Below are 16,686 nucleotides of genomic sequence, written 5' to 3'. Positions count from 1 at the left end.
TTTCAGAGCACTGTAAAGGATAAAGACAGACTTTTCTAAAGATTAAAGAGGAAATCTTACTGCTATCTGCAGCTACCTAGTAGGATGGTGTGGGGAACATGGAGCCAGATTCTTCTCAAAGGTGCACAGTGGAAGGAAAAAAGGTAACGGGCACAAACTGGAACACAGAACGTTCTGATCTGATATAAGGAAATGCTTTTTCTACAATTGCAGCAGTGAAGCATTGGGACCTGTTGCCAACAAGGTCAGGAACTCTCATTTCTTGAATATATTCAATATATACACAAAAACTCTCCTCTCTTACCACTAATGGTTTTCTTCTGACTTAATGATGCTTCTCTGTTATCAGCTCCACCTTATCACTGGCCATAACCTGACCTGTTGTGGATCTTGCTGGCATAACAAACTCAAGCTGTATTTATTGCCTGAATAAAAATATAAAGGGATTTTTCCAAAGCCTGGATCTCCTTAAAAACTAGAACAGTGGGGAACCTGTGTCAGTGTTGTTATCTGAACAGAGACACCTGAACCTTCTTTTCCAGCACCAAGACTTCCTTGAAGCTTCCACAGAAATAGAATTTCTTTATTAAGAAAAATAAATAATACTACACAATGATACATTTTATTCATTAGCACTGTTTCATTTGGATCTAGGATTATAATTTACAGGTTGCCTTGAGATATGGTTCAGCTTTACAGGACTGAAATAGTGGCCAGGTGACGCAAGCTTCTTATTGCATGTGCGGGGTCATCCGTGGTGTTTTGGAAAGAGTTCACATACACATTGCAAACTTTCTCTGGAGCTGTTTGGTCAGGAAAGTTGTATTGAATCCTAAAGCTCCTTTCCAGCTTTTTTCTTTTGTGTTTGAATTCCAAAATAGTTTTTGTGTATTTGTTAATAGTGGTGACAGCTGCAGCCATGCAGCAAGCAAAGGAAGTCCATGCAAGGCTGTAAACAAAAGAAAAAAAATTATCAGAAGTTAGGAGGACATTTTCATATTCAAGTCCTTCAATTTTATTTTTGAGAACACTGCATACGTGTGGTTGTATTAGGGAGAGATGAACAGGCTGGGTGAGGAAGAAATACTCTTGGTTAATGACCATTTACAGACCTGACTTGCAGAGTTGACTTGTACATATTTGTTGTAATATTTACATTTAACAGACCTGTTTAATGAAACCCTACCTCCAGTTTCTCTATTTACTCTGGTTAGAGCTTAATAGCAGAAAGGGGTTTTATAAAAAAATGAGGAATGCATAAGAAGTTAAAAGGTGCAGTTATTAAGAGTATAAACCTCACAGGGGACACTGAAAAACGTGAGTTACCTAAAAGTGTTAAAAAGAACAGAGAAGGCACTGTTAAATAGCTGGCTAAAGCAGGTTCAGAGCACTGAAATGCATGTCATGAGTAAGCAGAGAGAAAAGGACATCAACTCTGAAATGTTAAAAGTAAAGCCCTAAGGAAACAGAAGTAAAAAAATTATATTGAGGTACAATTTGTTAAAAATGCATGACATTAAAAGCAGCATGTAAAAATATGGCTACATGAGCATGAATGGGAGCTCACAGTGCAGGAGCTGGCTCATCAGTAGCTCTCTTAACATGGCAAGGTCACAATTATCAAATGAAATGTGCTTTGGTGGAGAAATCAGTGTAAGGTAGACTCCTGTTTACCTCACCTCTTCCTCAGAGCTGTTTGTGACCACATCCTTGATGTGATTCAACAAACCATTTACATTTTTAAATAAATCCTTCCAATAAATTGGAATGGGCTGCCCAGGGAGGTGGTGGAGTCACCGACCCTGGAGGTGTTTAACAAAGACTGGATGTGGCACTCAGTGCCATGGTTTAGCTGATAAGGTAATGTTAGGTCACAGGTTGGATTTGATGATATCAAAGGTCTTTTCCAACCTAGTTTACTCTGTGATTCTGTGACATGTTCCAGATACAACAATCTGAAGCATGTATGTGACAGGAAAATGTCAACCTAAGTTACTAAAGCTGGAAGAGTTTTAAACAATTTAGGCAAGACAATTGTCCTGGGAGATGAGGATACCTAACCTGGCTCTGATGTGTATGGAGAAGAACCTCTCCTTCATGCAGGTCCTCTGGACCTCTCTGTACTCTCTGACAGATGGCAAATACAAAACTTGCAAGTTTATACATTCTGGGCAATAATCTAAGGCAGCTGAATTTCAAGAACGTCACCTGGTTACTGAACTGCATCCTCAGAAGAGAAATAAGGTAAAGCCACTGCTTAGAAATTAAGTATATGCTCCTTGAACAGAGGGTGAAGTGACCGAAATGTAATGGAAGAACCAAATATAAACCAGTAAGTACCCATAGGACCAGCCATAATCCCAAGTGTGAGGTCTCCAGTCTTCAGGACCAAGATTTACAGTCATTTGAAATACAGTCGTGTACATCATGTGAGCAACCATGCCCAGAAGACCTAAAAAATACAATATTATAATAACATTAGAAAAAGTAAATTGAGGGCATTCTTCTTTGGAGTTGTCCCTTGAACTCCTGGAGAATATTTTGTGAAGTATCTGAATTCTACAAAGCGCTCAAAAATATTGGACATTATCATCTAGGTGTATTTAACGTGTTGTGTATTTGCCCCTCTGTAGGCCAGAGGAATCTGAGGGAGCCCTGGGACATGCAGCCCATAGATTTCAAAAGGCAACCTGCTGGTTGCCAGAGGAGGAGAACTGGTTGGTTCTCATCCTCTGAAAATATCTTGGCAATATAATCCTGAGTTATTACAGGAAAGTGTTGCTCAGTTGCATTGCACGGGACACATTTCCCAGTTTCCTGTCATTGAGTGGGAAGATTTTCAAAGCCATGCAGGTGGATGCCCTCTCCCACTGCTGTAAATGCAGCCAGATTTATCAGGTATGAAGGTGAATGAAAATGTGGACAAACACTAGAAAGTACTGAAAATCTAGGCTGTGACAGAGGCTGATATTGAATAATTTAATTTGCATTGCTCAAATAGAACCAAGAGTATGTTTGTACAAGAAATTTTGCATCATCGTTACAGATTAGGGCAACTAGATTTGGTTTATGTCTGCAAATGATTCACACATAAATTTAGCAGCTAAGACAAGTGTTCTTCCATTTTTTAGTGCTTCAAGAAATTTTACTCGTTCATGTAAACAGAATGTCCAGGATAAACTTGCTGCTTCCTGTCTAAGTCTGCTTAATACTGTAAAGGCCCAAAACAAAAAGAATATTAATAAAAGTGAATATTCATGATTATTGGGAGAGGGGAAAGCTGCTAATAGCTGGCAAAACTGCCTGAGGAGTTGAATGAAGCTCACAACTCTTTCTTTGAAAATAGACATGCTGGTGGATCATGAGGTTTGGTCAGATACAGGAGAAATGGGGCTTTTTTGAGCAATTAATGGAACTGGTGATAGTAGAGATTTTTAACTGCTTGGCCATCTTTCAGGGAAGTCATTAAGAAGAAAGGAGATAATCCAGTAGGTTAAGAGATCACAGGCAGCAAAGGTTGGCCACTGGACAACAAGGAGCTGAACGAGCCATCTTCACGTGTGTGAAAGTTAACCGCAAAGAAAAGGAATTATCTGCTCTATTTCTTCCCCATTATCATGGTCAGATGTTTAATGAACTTCATTTATTTACCCCCCAAAAAAAGACTGGTGAATGAACTAAATATGTGATTATGTTTAAGATGAAAAGTATTACAAAAAAACCCCTTACTTCATAAGAAAAGGCACAAATGCATGAACGTTAAATCCAGAAACATTAGGATCAGGATCCAGGCCAAAAATTTTGACAGAGAAATACAATCTTGAGATTAATTTTTTGCCATCTGGCAGCTGCCTGACTTGCAATTAAATGTCATTCTAAAAGGTATGCTATCACCAAGTATAAATCACTTTGAACGCTGAACAGTCCTGAACATGTGAAGCAGAGAGGCACGTGTTCCACAAGAAATTACAGTAAATAAATTAACTGTAAATGCTTTCCTGCAACATTCCCCAGTGAAAATTCTGTAATATAGATTGAATCTTTCAGTCTATAAGGTGCCTTCAGAAATTTCTAGTCCAACGTCCTCCTGCTCGACAGACTATAAACAGACAATTCAGACCAGATTCCTCAGATTGGACTGCTTCCAAAATTAGTTTGCCTGAAATCCTAGAATTAAATACCACCGGATTATGAAACAATGTGCAGAAAATGAAAGAAAATTTTAATGACAATTCTCTACTAGAAATTATCCAAGTACATTCTATTCCCTCTTAAAAGTGCTACTTGAGTTTGGCTGTCGCTGATTTTATATTTAGTGTGTCGGAATTAAAAAATCAAGTTACTTGGAAGAGTATGTTGCATTTTAATCTTTGACGACCAACCTGACAATGAAATGAAAAATGACAAAATTAAAATAATTAAGTTAAAAGTAGCAAAAGCCATAAATATAAAATTAAAACCAAACCACATTAAGAAATAATTAATTGAAAACAATATTTCCCCATACAATTTTGCATCCCTTTGTATTGTTAGCATCTCCATAGGTACTGTAACAGTTTTGAAACTTGGATGCTGTCATTAATTTTCAGATGGAAGACTATTCTGGATGTAATCAATGGAGATACTTAACTGTACCTGCCAACACGGTGACCACTGCAGAGAAGGCGTTGATCTTTAGCCCATCAATGACAGAGCTGTAGTAGAATATTTCTACTGACATAAGAATGTTTCCAATCAGAAGCAAAACGATGTAGAGAAGCTCTGCTCCAATAGACAGCCATAAAACCCCTGGAAACCAAATGAAGAGCACTGATATTATAAGCAATCATTTGGTATTGTCACCATTTCCTTCTTCATTTGTGTTGTTCACACGACATTGAACAGAAGCACGAAGGCTGTGGGGATGCTGTGATAATGATAACACCTCTGGAAGGCTTCAGTGTCAATGGACACCCCAAATTATAATTATCAGAAGAGGAGTTGCATGTTCCTGCTATACACTTAGAAGGTGACTGTGCTTCTGGGACAGTGTGGTTTTATACTCAGTAGCTACCCTAAAATCACCATGAACCAAAGTTAATATAAAAAGAAGAACCACAGTGAATATAAAAAGAACTGCCCAGTTATCTCGCTGCTGATGTCGTGGTTCTGAGTGCAGAGAGGAGCACACTGGAGCAGCAGACCCCAGCTAACAAACTGGAGGCCATGCACACACCTACACTGCCTGTGGGTCTAGTCATTAAATAAAATCCTCCCCACAGGCTTAACTTTCAACCAAACAGGATCTTGATTTTTTTGGACAGAGAAGCCTTCATGAGCCCAGACAGTCTCCAGGTTTCGCTGAGATTCATTTGTCTAGTTATCTGCTAATTCCTCTCTTTTTGGATATCTGGTAATTACATCTTATGCAAGAAGTTAATCCTCCCATTAAAGTCTCTCAGCCCGCTGTTTGACCTGTAGCATGCTAATGTCCCCCAGCCAGGAGCAGGAGGCCTTCTTGTGTCCAAATTCACTGCAGCAAGATCTGGCAAATGGCCTTCCCCAAACTTTTTAAAAAATAAATGTGTCCTGAGACACCTGGTTGTAGATTCAAACAGTGATTTCACGTGAAGACATGCACAAACCATCATAACTTAAAAATCGAGACATTGCTGATTGTCCTTGATTACCAAGCACCACCTAGGACAGGAGACAACGTTTGTGTGGTGCATAACCCCAGCTGCTGGCTTTGACAATGTCTGTGGGGCTTCTCTGATTCATGGGCCATTTAGACATTAAATTCTTGGGCCAGGCTATGTGTGGGTGTTCTTGGACATTGTTTGTTTCTCCAGAAACTCTGTCTCGCTAAAAAATGGTGTTTTACATTAGGAACTCCAGATGTTGCATTGCCCAACAGTTTTGGCTGCTCCAGCTGTGAGAGTTTGCATCTGAACATTTTTGGTCAGTGAGCCATTATAACAAATGCACTGAACAAGGGTGATCACCCCTGTGTGTGAGACCCAGGGGTGATGAATTCGGGAAGGGTGAGCCTGCTGCATCCTGAGTTTGGATCACATAGCAGCCGCAGGCACGTGCAGAACACAAACCCCTTCTTCTGTGCAGGCCAGGAGCCTATTTCCACATAGGATTTCACTGCCCAGGGAGAGATTTTTGGTTTTTAGGTACCTAGATGCTTCTTGGCTGTCTCAATCTGGCCTGCCATTGCCCGTGGCATTTGCTGATGCTGTTCAGAGTTAGTTTCAGCACCATGTCCACCTGGAGTTTTCCTTGGGAGGAACTCTCAAGGCAGGGCCCAGAACACACCCCTCATTTCTGAGGACCGTGGCTGTATGACTACACCCACATCTCATTTATATGTTTTTTCTCATGCTACAAAACTCTTTTATGCTATTGAGGCACTGTGACAAGCTGCAGCAGTTAAAAGGAAGATTAGCATTCAGAGACTGGGTGTTTCTCCTTCTCCAAGGGTCTGAAATTGCATATCCAGGAAAATACTCCAGTCCCAGCATGCCAGAAAGAAAGATTTTTTTTTTTTTTTCCTGGATCAGCCACTTGTAAAGTGATTGGTCTAATCAGATCAGTGATGGACTGATGTTTTTATACTGGGGATCAGGCAAGAGGAGGGCACTTAGCAGCATCTGTGGGAATGTTTCATAAAAACATGAGTCCTTCTTTGAAAGAAGAGGATGGAAATGTCTCCTCAGAGCTCTGCATGAGGCACAGGGAGGGGATGCAGAGTGTCACTGAGGCTGGGTTGGTGCACAGCACATCTCCCTCAATCCCCTCAGCGTGCAACCCTCCTGGGTGAATGCTCCCACGCTGCCTGTCCCTCTGCCTTCTCAGGGTCTGGTGCAGGCCACAGAATTCCTGTCTGCAAATAGGGAGGTATGAGGAGAGAGAGGGCAAAAACTTACAGATTTTGACTTCCGGTACCCATATTTCAAGTAATTTCAAAAGCCGTTCATATTCAAGTGGTGTGTCTTCAGAAAGACAGAGATTGATATCATAACTCACATGAACTTTATTTTGAAGTTGGAAAACTAAATAAAGGACAAAATAACTATTTGGCATTAAATCAAGCATTTTTGAAATTAATTGATTTAATTTAATGCAGAATATTTGTATCAGGAAAGCTTTGATTACAGAAATAAAATATGCATATCTACCTCGATCAGAAGCTGGAGTCAGACTGATAAAGCTTCTGCATTTCTCACCTAAAAAAACCAAAATTAAATCAAATTCAGGATTATTTTGTATTCTGTAATGATTTAAAGAAATAGATTAATAGAAAGAAGAAAACACAAAATCTATCAAATAAGCAGAAAGTGAGAGGATCAGGAGAAGCTCTTTTTGATGTACACAAAGCCCCTGGTACATCAACCTTCTCCTCGGGCTTAGCTAGAGAGTCCTTACAGACTTTTTGAAGGTAGAACCAGAGCCTGAAAGACTTAGAGAAAGGCTGTGAATTGATTTCCATGAGGTGCTAGCTGTGAAAGCCAGGATAGGAAAATTCCTTTGCAAAACTGGCAGCCTGGATGCAATTGTCCCTGTTAGGGCAGAGCTGCTCTCCTTACAGCAGCAAGGCTGCTGCTCACACAAATTCCCTCTAAGCTTCATTCCAATTTCTTTCTGTAAGCTTTGATTTTCAAACCCATTCGACCTCCTGACCCCCACACAGATGCTGTGAACAGAGCTCTCGGAATTAATTCTGCTCTGATGTAGAGTTTTTGTAGATGTGGGTGTTTTTTTCCAGCTCCTAACTGCCCCAAGTCAGAAAACACAAGCTTCCATAGCAGATGCTCAAATTACACAACCCTGGTACTCATAGCACGGACAAAAGGCATCTTTTGGACACGTAGTTTGCTCTGATCTTTGACATTTACCCCTTAAAACTGCTCAACTTACAAGACCTTCTGGTAGAACTGGACCTTCAGGACAGGTGACTGCAAAAATATTTGCATTTTATGGCATAGGTAACAGCTACTGAAGTTCTGTTCTGGTTGCCATTTGTAAACTGATCAGGACAATAAGGGGGAAAAACTTAGTGTTGATCTGGTTTTACAGTAAAGGCTTGAATTCTTGAACCAGCATTATACAAAAATCCAAAATTGACTAGAAAGTTTCTGTAATGGCAAGCTAATTTCATTCTACCAATATTTACATATTCAGAGTGAGACCCAATTAAATGCCACCACTTAGAACTAGTAACTCTCCCTATCATGCTTTAGCAGGGTGAAAATAATCTTCTTCTGCTTTGATTTATGGAAGGTGAGATCACAGTAAGAAAGTAGAAATATTTGTGCTCAAGAGGAAATCCAGGAACTGATTTAGATCCCACAGATTTATTAGTGAAAGTTATTTAAAAAAAAAAAAAAGTCAGTTTGTGCTTTTTATGTTGCCATAAGGGATCAGAAGCAATCATTTAAAGCAGGTATGTTCATTTTTGACTAATGGAATGAAAACACTGGAAAAATTGAACACTTTCCTGTTAAAGTAATTTGACTTGCTGTTATGGTTAGAAGAATAAAAACCAAATAATCTTCATCTGTACCACAACTTGTCACCCAAATCAAAAACACAACCTGGCACGCTAATGTTCTTTGCAGAATTCATTAGGAATTTTTAAAGAATTGACTAGATGGTACCCACTGAGGTCCTTTTTGCCAGAGAAGAGCAACTTTTTAAGGCTACAAACACCATAAAAGACACACGCGATGGCGAAGCAGAGGGGAAGGGGACACCAAATAAGGAGGGATAACTGTGATTACTTCCTTAAGTAAATTTCCATGGGTTTACTCACCTTCTTCATTTATCATTTCTTCACAGGAATACCAAATCCCAGCATGAAAATTTCGCTCCACAAACTTGTCATCTCCCGTCTCCCAGATGTACTGCACAGCCTGGCTGCTGTTGCCATCGGGGCTGTTGAAGCGGATGCACAGATCCCCTTTGCTGTCTCCTTTACAGAAAGGTTTGGCAACTTTCCTCGTCCCTTCACACCAGTGGCTGCTACTGAACGCTGTGATAGAGAAGACTAAAGAGAGGAAACTGAGAGAAAATGCTGCTGAGGCTCTGTGCCGTCTGTCTGCCTCTGGGATTGAGGCTGGCATCCTCTAGAACGGCACTAGCAATTATTCTAGAAAGTCCCTTTTAGAAATTCATGCAGCTATCTGCCCAATGAAACACCTTGCCTGTATTTGCCATCCCATTCTTCATCCCTCTCAGAAAATTGTACTAGCTTAGGAGTTTAAGACGGAGAGCAGAGATCTGGGCATGACCAGAAATCATGTGGCAGGGGAGATTAAGAATAAAGGACAGTGTTGCTTGGCAGCAATGTACTGTGAAAGAAATATGAGGAAGTGTGACAATAAATTGTAATTTTCCCCATGAATCATACACCGAACACAGAAGCATTGGAAGTACCCCAGTGTGCAACCACTAAAGTTTTATTTATACAAACAAAATATTTACCTTGATCAGAGGTGGAGTCAGACTGATGGAATATCTCTGTTTCTTAGCTAAGGAATAAATAAAATCTCGCAGGTCCAAATGCTCCTGTAACACTGAACGCTGTTTAAATTGAACACATTGTGACTCTTACTATAAAGAAACTCGTCAGGAGCTAAAACTGGTTGGTCAGCTATGGAATTTCACAGCATGCAGCACTGCCCAAGACCACTAAAAGGTGACTGCATGTGTTCAGAGTTCCCCCAGTGACAAATGAAAGTCATAAATTGCCTGTCTTTGCTGTTGATGGTTTCCTGGGCACTGTCCAGTCTGCCTCCATGAACACATAACACAAGTTTTGCCCAGGTTAGGTGAAACACTGGAGAAAATGCTGAATTATCCTTATTTTATATGTGCATCTTCTCACTCTGTGAAATTGCATTTCTTTTTCCTTCATCTAGGAAACATTTCCCACCTTGATGTGTTATATATATATTGTTTTTTCTGCCTGTTTGATGATGCAAGTAAGTTATGCAGAGAACCAAAAGGAGCAGGGGTGTTAGTAATTCACTACTTCCTTTTACAACTGTAAAGTCAAAACGTGTGCCCTGGAGGAGAATGGTACCACAGGACAGACTCTGAAGTCACATATGTGTCTTCTAATGAAAATAATTTGGATTTGCAAGACAACTCTCTACCCAAAGATGTCAGAGCTGGAGAAGCAGTTGGCTGGATGTGCCCCAGCATGAAACTCAGAGGAGCAGGATAAATGCCTGCCCTAGGCTGTTATGAAGAGCTCAGCTTACAGAGCTGGCCAGTGAAACACCAAGCAGGTCTGGGCTACAAAGGCAGAGCAGAGCTCACAACCCAAAGGTCACACGTAGCTTGAGGCAGGAGTTATTATCTCCTACAGCTTTGTCTCACTGCATTTTCACAGGGGTGTAGCACTTGAGAGAGCAGGAGTGGGAGCAAGTGTGAGAACAGGAGGAGCGGGAGGGAGGGAGGGAGGGAAATCCTTCTAAGGATTAACCACTTCTCTGTGTTTCTACTCCTATGAGTAATCTGCATATGGCTTTATTTAAACATATTTTGAGGCCTGTGAAACCGTAGATACCTTCTGGTTGACAACTGAGATGTTCCACAGACAGTTTTCTGCTCACGCCCTAGCAATGCTGGTGCCACAACTTTCAAGTCAAATTTTTCGTGTAAGAATGCTCTGTTTCATAGGAGAAATGTGTTGCATGAGCATTTATTGGTTAGTTCTGTCAAACTGTGAAAAAAAGAAAGAAAATAAGAGAGGAGCAAATAGATTAGCTGGAAATTCCTTCAAGCAAAGTGTTATCTGCAGTGAGTTTTGCTGGAATAAACCGAATGCATGCAGGTAACACCAAGGCAGCCACGATCCACCTGGAAACTGAGGTTTTGAAGAAACACTGAATATCACTGAACTGTAGTAAAACTTTAACTGCTGGTAACATAAGTTTTTTCACGTATAGATTCTCCCTGATCCTGCACTGGCTGTGCATATTTGACAAAATACCATCAAAAAGCATAAAACCACCTATTACCCAGCTGCTTTCTGACAGACAACCAGAGCCAGCGAGCTTCCTACACAAAGTTTTTCTGTGTCCTAAGGTGTCGTTTATTGGTTTCATGAGGTGTGTATAAATACATCTGTGTGTTTTTGTGGAGCTGGATTGCATTCTGGAAAAATCACTGGCAAAATTCCTGTGGAGCTTCAAGGAACAGGAGCAGCCCTTTAATGTTTTAATAGCTTTCTGACTTCTTATTGGCTAATGGACAGGCTACAGTAAGCAGAGTTGCTGTGAAGTTTAGACTAAGCTCTCTCTGCCTTTAATCAGAAAAACCAAGACGTAGTTGGAGTCTAGCAAGGCAAAACACTTCAGGAGACTTCCTCACTTACTTGTAAAGAAGATTCATGGAACAGTGGCATTCTTAAAAGAAGACCTTTTCACTTCTCTCTATTTTCTTTTTTTGTTTTGATATAATTGATCTGTAGTAGAGTGAAATAGCAGCATACTGGGGACAAATTTATTCAAACGGGCATGGGGACACTTTTTGCTCTCTATTCCAGCATGGGACTCTGGTCCAGGATACCTCCAACATCTGCCAGCTCTATCATGATATTGTTTCTTGTGAAACAGGTAAGCTAATTCAATAATTAATAATGGACAGTGAATTCCTAGCACATAGCGTTTTAACTGCCACAAGCAGTGTGTTTGTATCAAAAATCCTTCCGACATAACAATTGCTTTTTATTACAAATTTGTCATGAGAAATAATGGCTGCAAAGCTGCAGAGTTTTATATTAACTCTCCCTGACCAGGTCATTCATTACAATTTTATTCTATTAATCCTCATTCGTAAAGTGAATAAATCACGTTTACAACCATTTACACGATCACTTTTCTTACCAATATTGATCGGTATTGAATTACATTTGGTTTTCAGTTTTCCTACCAGATAACAACACTATCATGGATCTTTTTTATTTTCTACTGTTTTTACTCTGTTCTAAACCCAGCTTTGATTTGTTTCTGGCACTACCTTTTAGCCTTTTAGCCTTTGTGTGAAGGGTGAGCATTGAATCTCCAGTTTGTGAAAACTGGCATTACTGGTTTCATTCTGCACCTCACAGTCCTACAGAAAGCAAATAAATCTGTATGAGATTTCTGCCTTTATTTCTTGTACAGATCCACTAAGACATTTTGGTTTTTTCCCTAAATCTATACAAAATTCTAAATGCTTACTTCTTTTTTCCATATTGCTTTATAATTTGGAGGGGGTTTAGGTATTTAATGACAAAACATCTCAGTGGAATTCACTTCAAGGAAATTTTCATGTAAGTTTTTAGTAATTATTATTTATTTATTAATATCAATCTAGATTTGAATAAATGTTTTAAACAACTACTGATATTTGGTAAATTTCAATTTAACGGAATAAAATTCACACATATATTTAGGGTACATTTCTATGCAGAGTATGGGCATTAGGGCAATAAACAGACTTACTTTAAACTGAAAGTAATATGGTATTTATATCCACTTATTCTCATTTTCTTGGATTCCTAAGAAAGTGGGTTTGCAGCTGTGTGTGCTGTAGAGCCCATATCTATGTTCCTAACATTTTTATGAAGAAAAAGTTACCAGGAGACAAATCCTTTTTTTTTTTTTTTTAAGAAAATATTCCTAATATTTTTGTATCATTCAAATCCAGAGCTTCTCTGCTTAGAGCTTCTGTTTATAGAACTGAAACAACTCTCAGATTTGTGAGACACCTCGGCCAAAGCACTGGTTCCATCAATGCTAACAGAAAATCTCCCAAGCACTTCTGTGAGATGAAAGCTTTGCTAGACTAATCACAGTGAATTAATTTGTCATAGTGGTTCTTGCAACTTCTTCAAAGAAGTATGTGCTGTGTTTCTTTATATTTTATTTCATAAGAAAGAAACATTTAAAGGAACAACAATCATAAATCACTGTATCTGTATTTTCTAGCAAAAGCCTCTATAGATAGGAAAAAATATCCATCAGACTAAACCTGGATCATGGCTGAAAGAATGAGTAAATATTTTTCAGCTTTTATTTTTAGTTTATGCCTAAATTGAAGGGGTTTTTTCTGTCCGTAAGAGGGTAGTCCGAATAAACAGAAATATTTCATTGCATTGCTAGCTTAGTATAAAAAAATTAAAAGGGTGAAATCCTGACTGTACAGTGGTCAGTTATGAAAAATTTAAATTTAAACCAGTCTGCAACCATATGTAATCCATTTCCTAAATGAAACCTTCAGGCAGCATTTTCTTCTGCATCCAATGTGTTTCTAAAGAGTGGTGTCTTCTTGGTGCAGTTTGTGGGTGCTGAGCAATCTAAATAAATGGCCAGACACTTCCAGGGAATTTTGATTAAATTTCCTTATGGGTGAGCTTCAGCACAAGTGGGGGTGAGGCTTGAGGGCTGAGGCAGTTCCTTTGTCACCAAAAAAATTTCAGACAACCTGAAATCATGTCCAGCGTAGGGCAGAAGGTCATGGACTTTCTGAGCTTCTTTGTTGGACCCTGGAGTTTAATTTTCCTGAGTCAGAAGTCCTGGTTAAAAGCAGTGGCTGAATGGCAACTGAAACATGCAACAGATCAAAAGCTGAGTTTCCACTGGCTGAGATCAGGGGAAATGTACCTGAAAGTTTGTGCGAACTTGCATGGAGCTTGCACTGTATCTAACCCAAAACTCAGATCATAATAAAACCTTCCTGGGATTTGTAATCATGACCTGTACCAGCTGCAGGGAGGTATCTGCTGGGTCTGCTCAGAGTAGAGCCACAGGACCCACAGCCCATCCCTGGCAGTGCCCAAGGCCAGGTTGGACAGGGCTTGGAGCAGCCTGGGACAGTGGAAGGTTCCCTGCCCATGGCAGGGGGTTGGAGCAAGATGGTCTTTAAGGTCCCTTCCAACCCAAACCATTGTGCAGTTCTGTTGTTCTTTGAGTTGTCTCCTCTCACATGACAAACCCAGAAAAAGCCTCCACAATCTCAGCAGTGATTGCTGTGCTCCTCACCTTGACCCAGACTCGAGACCATCCTCCTCCTGAGGGAGACTGAGCCGCTCTCTGAAGAACCACGGGGACACGGATGCCAGGACACAGAGGCAAGCCTGTCTCTGACTTTTTGTTGGCTCCTTTTCACACAGTTCAACAGACACAGAACATCAAGGTGTCTCCCTTCATTTTACCTTCCCTCTAAAGGCTGTTCCTTTATTCCCACTCTACTCGCTTTGCCTTCTGGTGGCAGCTTAGAGGTACCGTGCAAGATTCCCATTCTTGTGCCCCAGGTCCCAGGGGGAATGGCATGAAGCTGGGTCAGGGGAGGGTTGTGTTTGATATCAGGAAAAGATTCTTCACTCTCATGACCAGCGACAGAACTTGAGGTGAACAGCAGGAGGCCGGGTCAGGGGAGGTTTAGGGTGGATATCAGGAAAAGTTTTTCATCCAGAGGGTGCTGGGCACTGCCCAGGCTCCCCAGGGAATGGGCACAGCCCTGAGGCTGCCAGAGCTCCAGGAGTGTTTGGACAATGCTCTCAGGGACAGGGTGGGATTGCTGGGGTGTCTGGGCAGGGCCAGGAGCTGGACTGGAACGATCCTTGTGTATCCATTGCAGCTCGGGACATTCTCGGATTGTCACAGGACAGTAAATAACTCTCTAATTCAGTTCATACAGAAAAGGCTTAACAGGATGTCCCACTGCTGAAAAGACTGATATCTTCTCCCTGGGGCACCTGCATCAAAATCTTTCAAACCAAGAAGGGAACAAGAGCTGATTTTCCTCATTCCCAGGCACTGCCAGCATTCTTCAGCCTTTCTCTATATTTATGTCCTTTCCCCAGAGTGGAGGCCCCTGCACACTGAATAGCTGTGTACAAACAGCAAGTTTGCCTTTTTTAGCCTATTTTTATTGGCAGTCCCCATGTAAGTATCTGATGACCAATTCACAAGTTGCTGCCATTCAAGTCATCATGGTTTGCTGTTGAGTATCTGTTTATTATTTCTTTGGAATCATAAACCTAAGGTGATTTCTTAGTCTTTTAGATCAACCATTAAGGAAACTTGGGGCAGCCACAGCTACTCTGTGAAATGTTTCATTTTGATTAGGTAATTTAATTTTTTTTAATATGTCCTTCTAACTGTATTTAAAATTAATTTTTCAGGTCAGCTGACAGCTCTTAACTGGTTTTTTGTCAGCTGCAGCTCTGATTTTATGTAGACTTGATTTTTTTCACCAGAAAGTTTTATGGTAGAAAACAAATTTATCTCACAAGTACTGACATCAGTAGTGACCAGGTATTGGCTATCTGACCATGCCTGCAGATTTGAGGAAATGGACAATTCCACAAGGAAGTGATGTGGAACTGTTGCTTAGGCCCAAACTGCTCCTCACTCTTGTTGAGTGAACTTCTTCATGACTGTGCATCAGCCTCATCTCCAGGAATGGAACCAAACAAGCTGCCAGGTAGCCACTGTGAGGTTTCCTTTGTATTTCCTTGGCTGTTTAACGCATTTGTTTATTAGAAATTGAAGTGTTCTTCCTTAAACCAAGCAGTCCTCTCTACAAATGCGTCATCTCCATGTCTCTGCCTCTTCAAACGAGGTTCACTGACCCCTGAGTATCTGAAGAATCTCCCCTGGCTCCCAGCATTTTGAGGCCTACATGAGGGAAATGCCAAGATGCTTTTTATTTTGGAAACATGCATTCCTTTCTCATGGCTGCTGTAAATATTCTCTCCTTATCTTGCAAGCCCATCCATGAGGAAAGATTGTAGTCTTTCTACTCCCTCTAACTTACAGTGGGGTGTCTGGAAATTAGCTGAGAGACTAAAAGCAAAGTATTGAGCTGGCAACATTTTACACAACAAAAACGTGCATGAAGCAGTGATCCTTCGTAAGAGCTAGCTCACAAGAACACTGCTCTTGTTTTGAAAGTAAATAAATATTATTTTCTTTACTTAAAAAAGCCAACGAACCATAGGTTTAAAGGAACAAAGGTGAAGTTCACAGCCATATATTGTTCTGGTTATACATCTCAGCCCTTGGCACATCACCACGCTCAGACAACATCAGGACAAGCACAGATGTGTTAAAGGCAGGTTCGAAGAAAAGTCCAGACAAAAAGAAATTGACTTTTCCTGGAGAATTGAAAGGCATCTTTTAGTAGAAAGATTGTTTTAGAAAACTTACATTTTGTTTGCTGTCCAAAATTTGCTCATTGCAATTGGCAACATTTTCAACCAGTAATGAATTTCTCATTTTTGGCGACTTCTAGTAACAGTGATCTTTGACTGCTGGCCTGCCTCTGGCCTCTCAAAGCCCTGGTTTCAGGAGACATGGGGGCTTATTGCACAGAGAGTGCTTAGGTTGGTGTTCTTTTCTATGGGGAAATAATGATCATCATGCCAATACTGAGCCGTAAGCAGCAGCTCCCATTATCTTTTCTGTACCACTTTGCTCCTAATCGGGCATTTCTTCACTAGCCCAAATCACCAAGCATTTCTGCATTTAATTCTTCTGGTTTTGGCCATTGCTAAACCCGGGACAGTGGAAGGTGTCCCTTCCCATGGTGGAGGGTTGGAATGAGATAATCTTTCATCTTCCTTCCAACCCAAAGCTTTCTGTGTGTCTGTGATTCTATGACTCCTGGAGAAGTAAGAGTTCCATTCCTCCATTCCTCCAT

General features: G+C 40.5%; 2 protein-coding genes across 2 annotated transcripts in view; one reads left to right on the top strand and one right to left on the bottom strand.

Annotated features, from left to right (window-relative positions):
* Positions 1 to 555: 555 nt before the first annotated feature.
* On the bottom strand, positions 556 to 9,755 carry GSG1L2 (GSG1 like 2). Its single transcript, XM_008640541.2, has 5 exons — positions 8,801 to 9,755; positions 7,167 to 7,214; positions 4,636 to 4,788; positions 2,341 to 2,452; positions 556 to 949 (listed from the first exon to the last, which is right to left on the bottom strand). The coding sequence occupies exons 1-5, from the start codon at positions 9,108 to 9,110 to the stop codon at positions 694 to 696; spliced, it is 879 nt and encodes a 292-aa protein (XP_008638763.1). The 5' UTR covers positions 9,111 to 9,755; the 3' UTR covers positions 556 to 693.
* The window catches only part of GLP2R (glucagon like peptide 2 receptor), a 27,251-nt gene continuing 20,319 nt past the window's right edge, over positions 9,755 to 16,686 (top strand). The window contains exon 1 of the mRNA XM_008640540.2: positions 9,755 to 11,612. Coding sequence (XP_008638762.1) covers positions 11,514 to 11,612 — 99 coding nt within the window. The 5' untranslated portion in view covers positions 9,755 to 11,513. The remainder of the gene's footprint in view (positions 11,613 to 16,686) is intronic.

Source organism: Corvus brachyrhynchos, unplaced genomic scaffold (genome assembly GCF_000691975.1).
Source record: "Corvus brachyrhynchos isolate BGI_N302 unplaced genomic scaffold, ASM69197v1 scaffold148, whole genome shotgun sequence".
In the NCBI taxonomy this organism is placed as follows: Eukaryota; Metazoa; Chordata; class Aves; order Passeriformes; family Corvidae; genus Corvus; species Corvus brachyrhynchos.
Note: the sequence above shows the minus strand (reverse complement) of the source record. Positions and strands in the feature narration are given on the sequence as shown.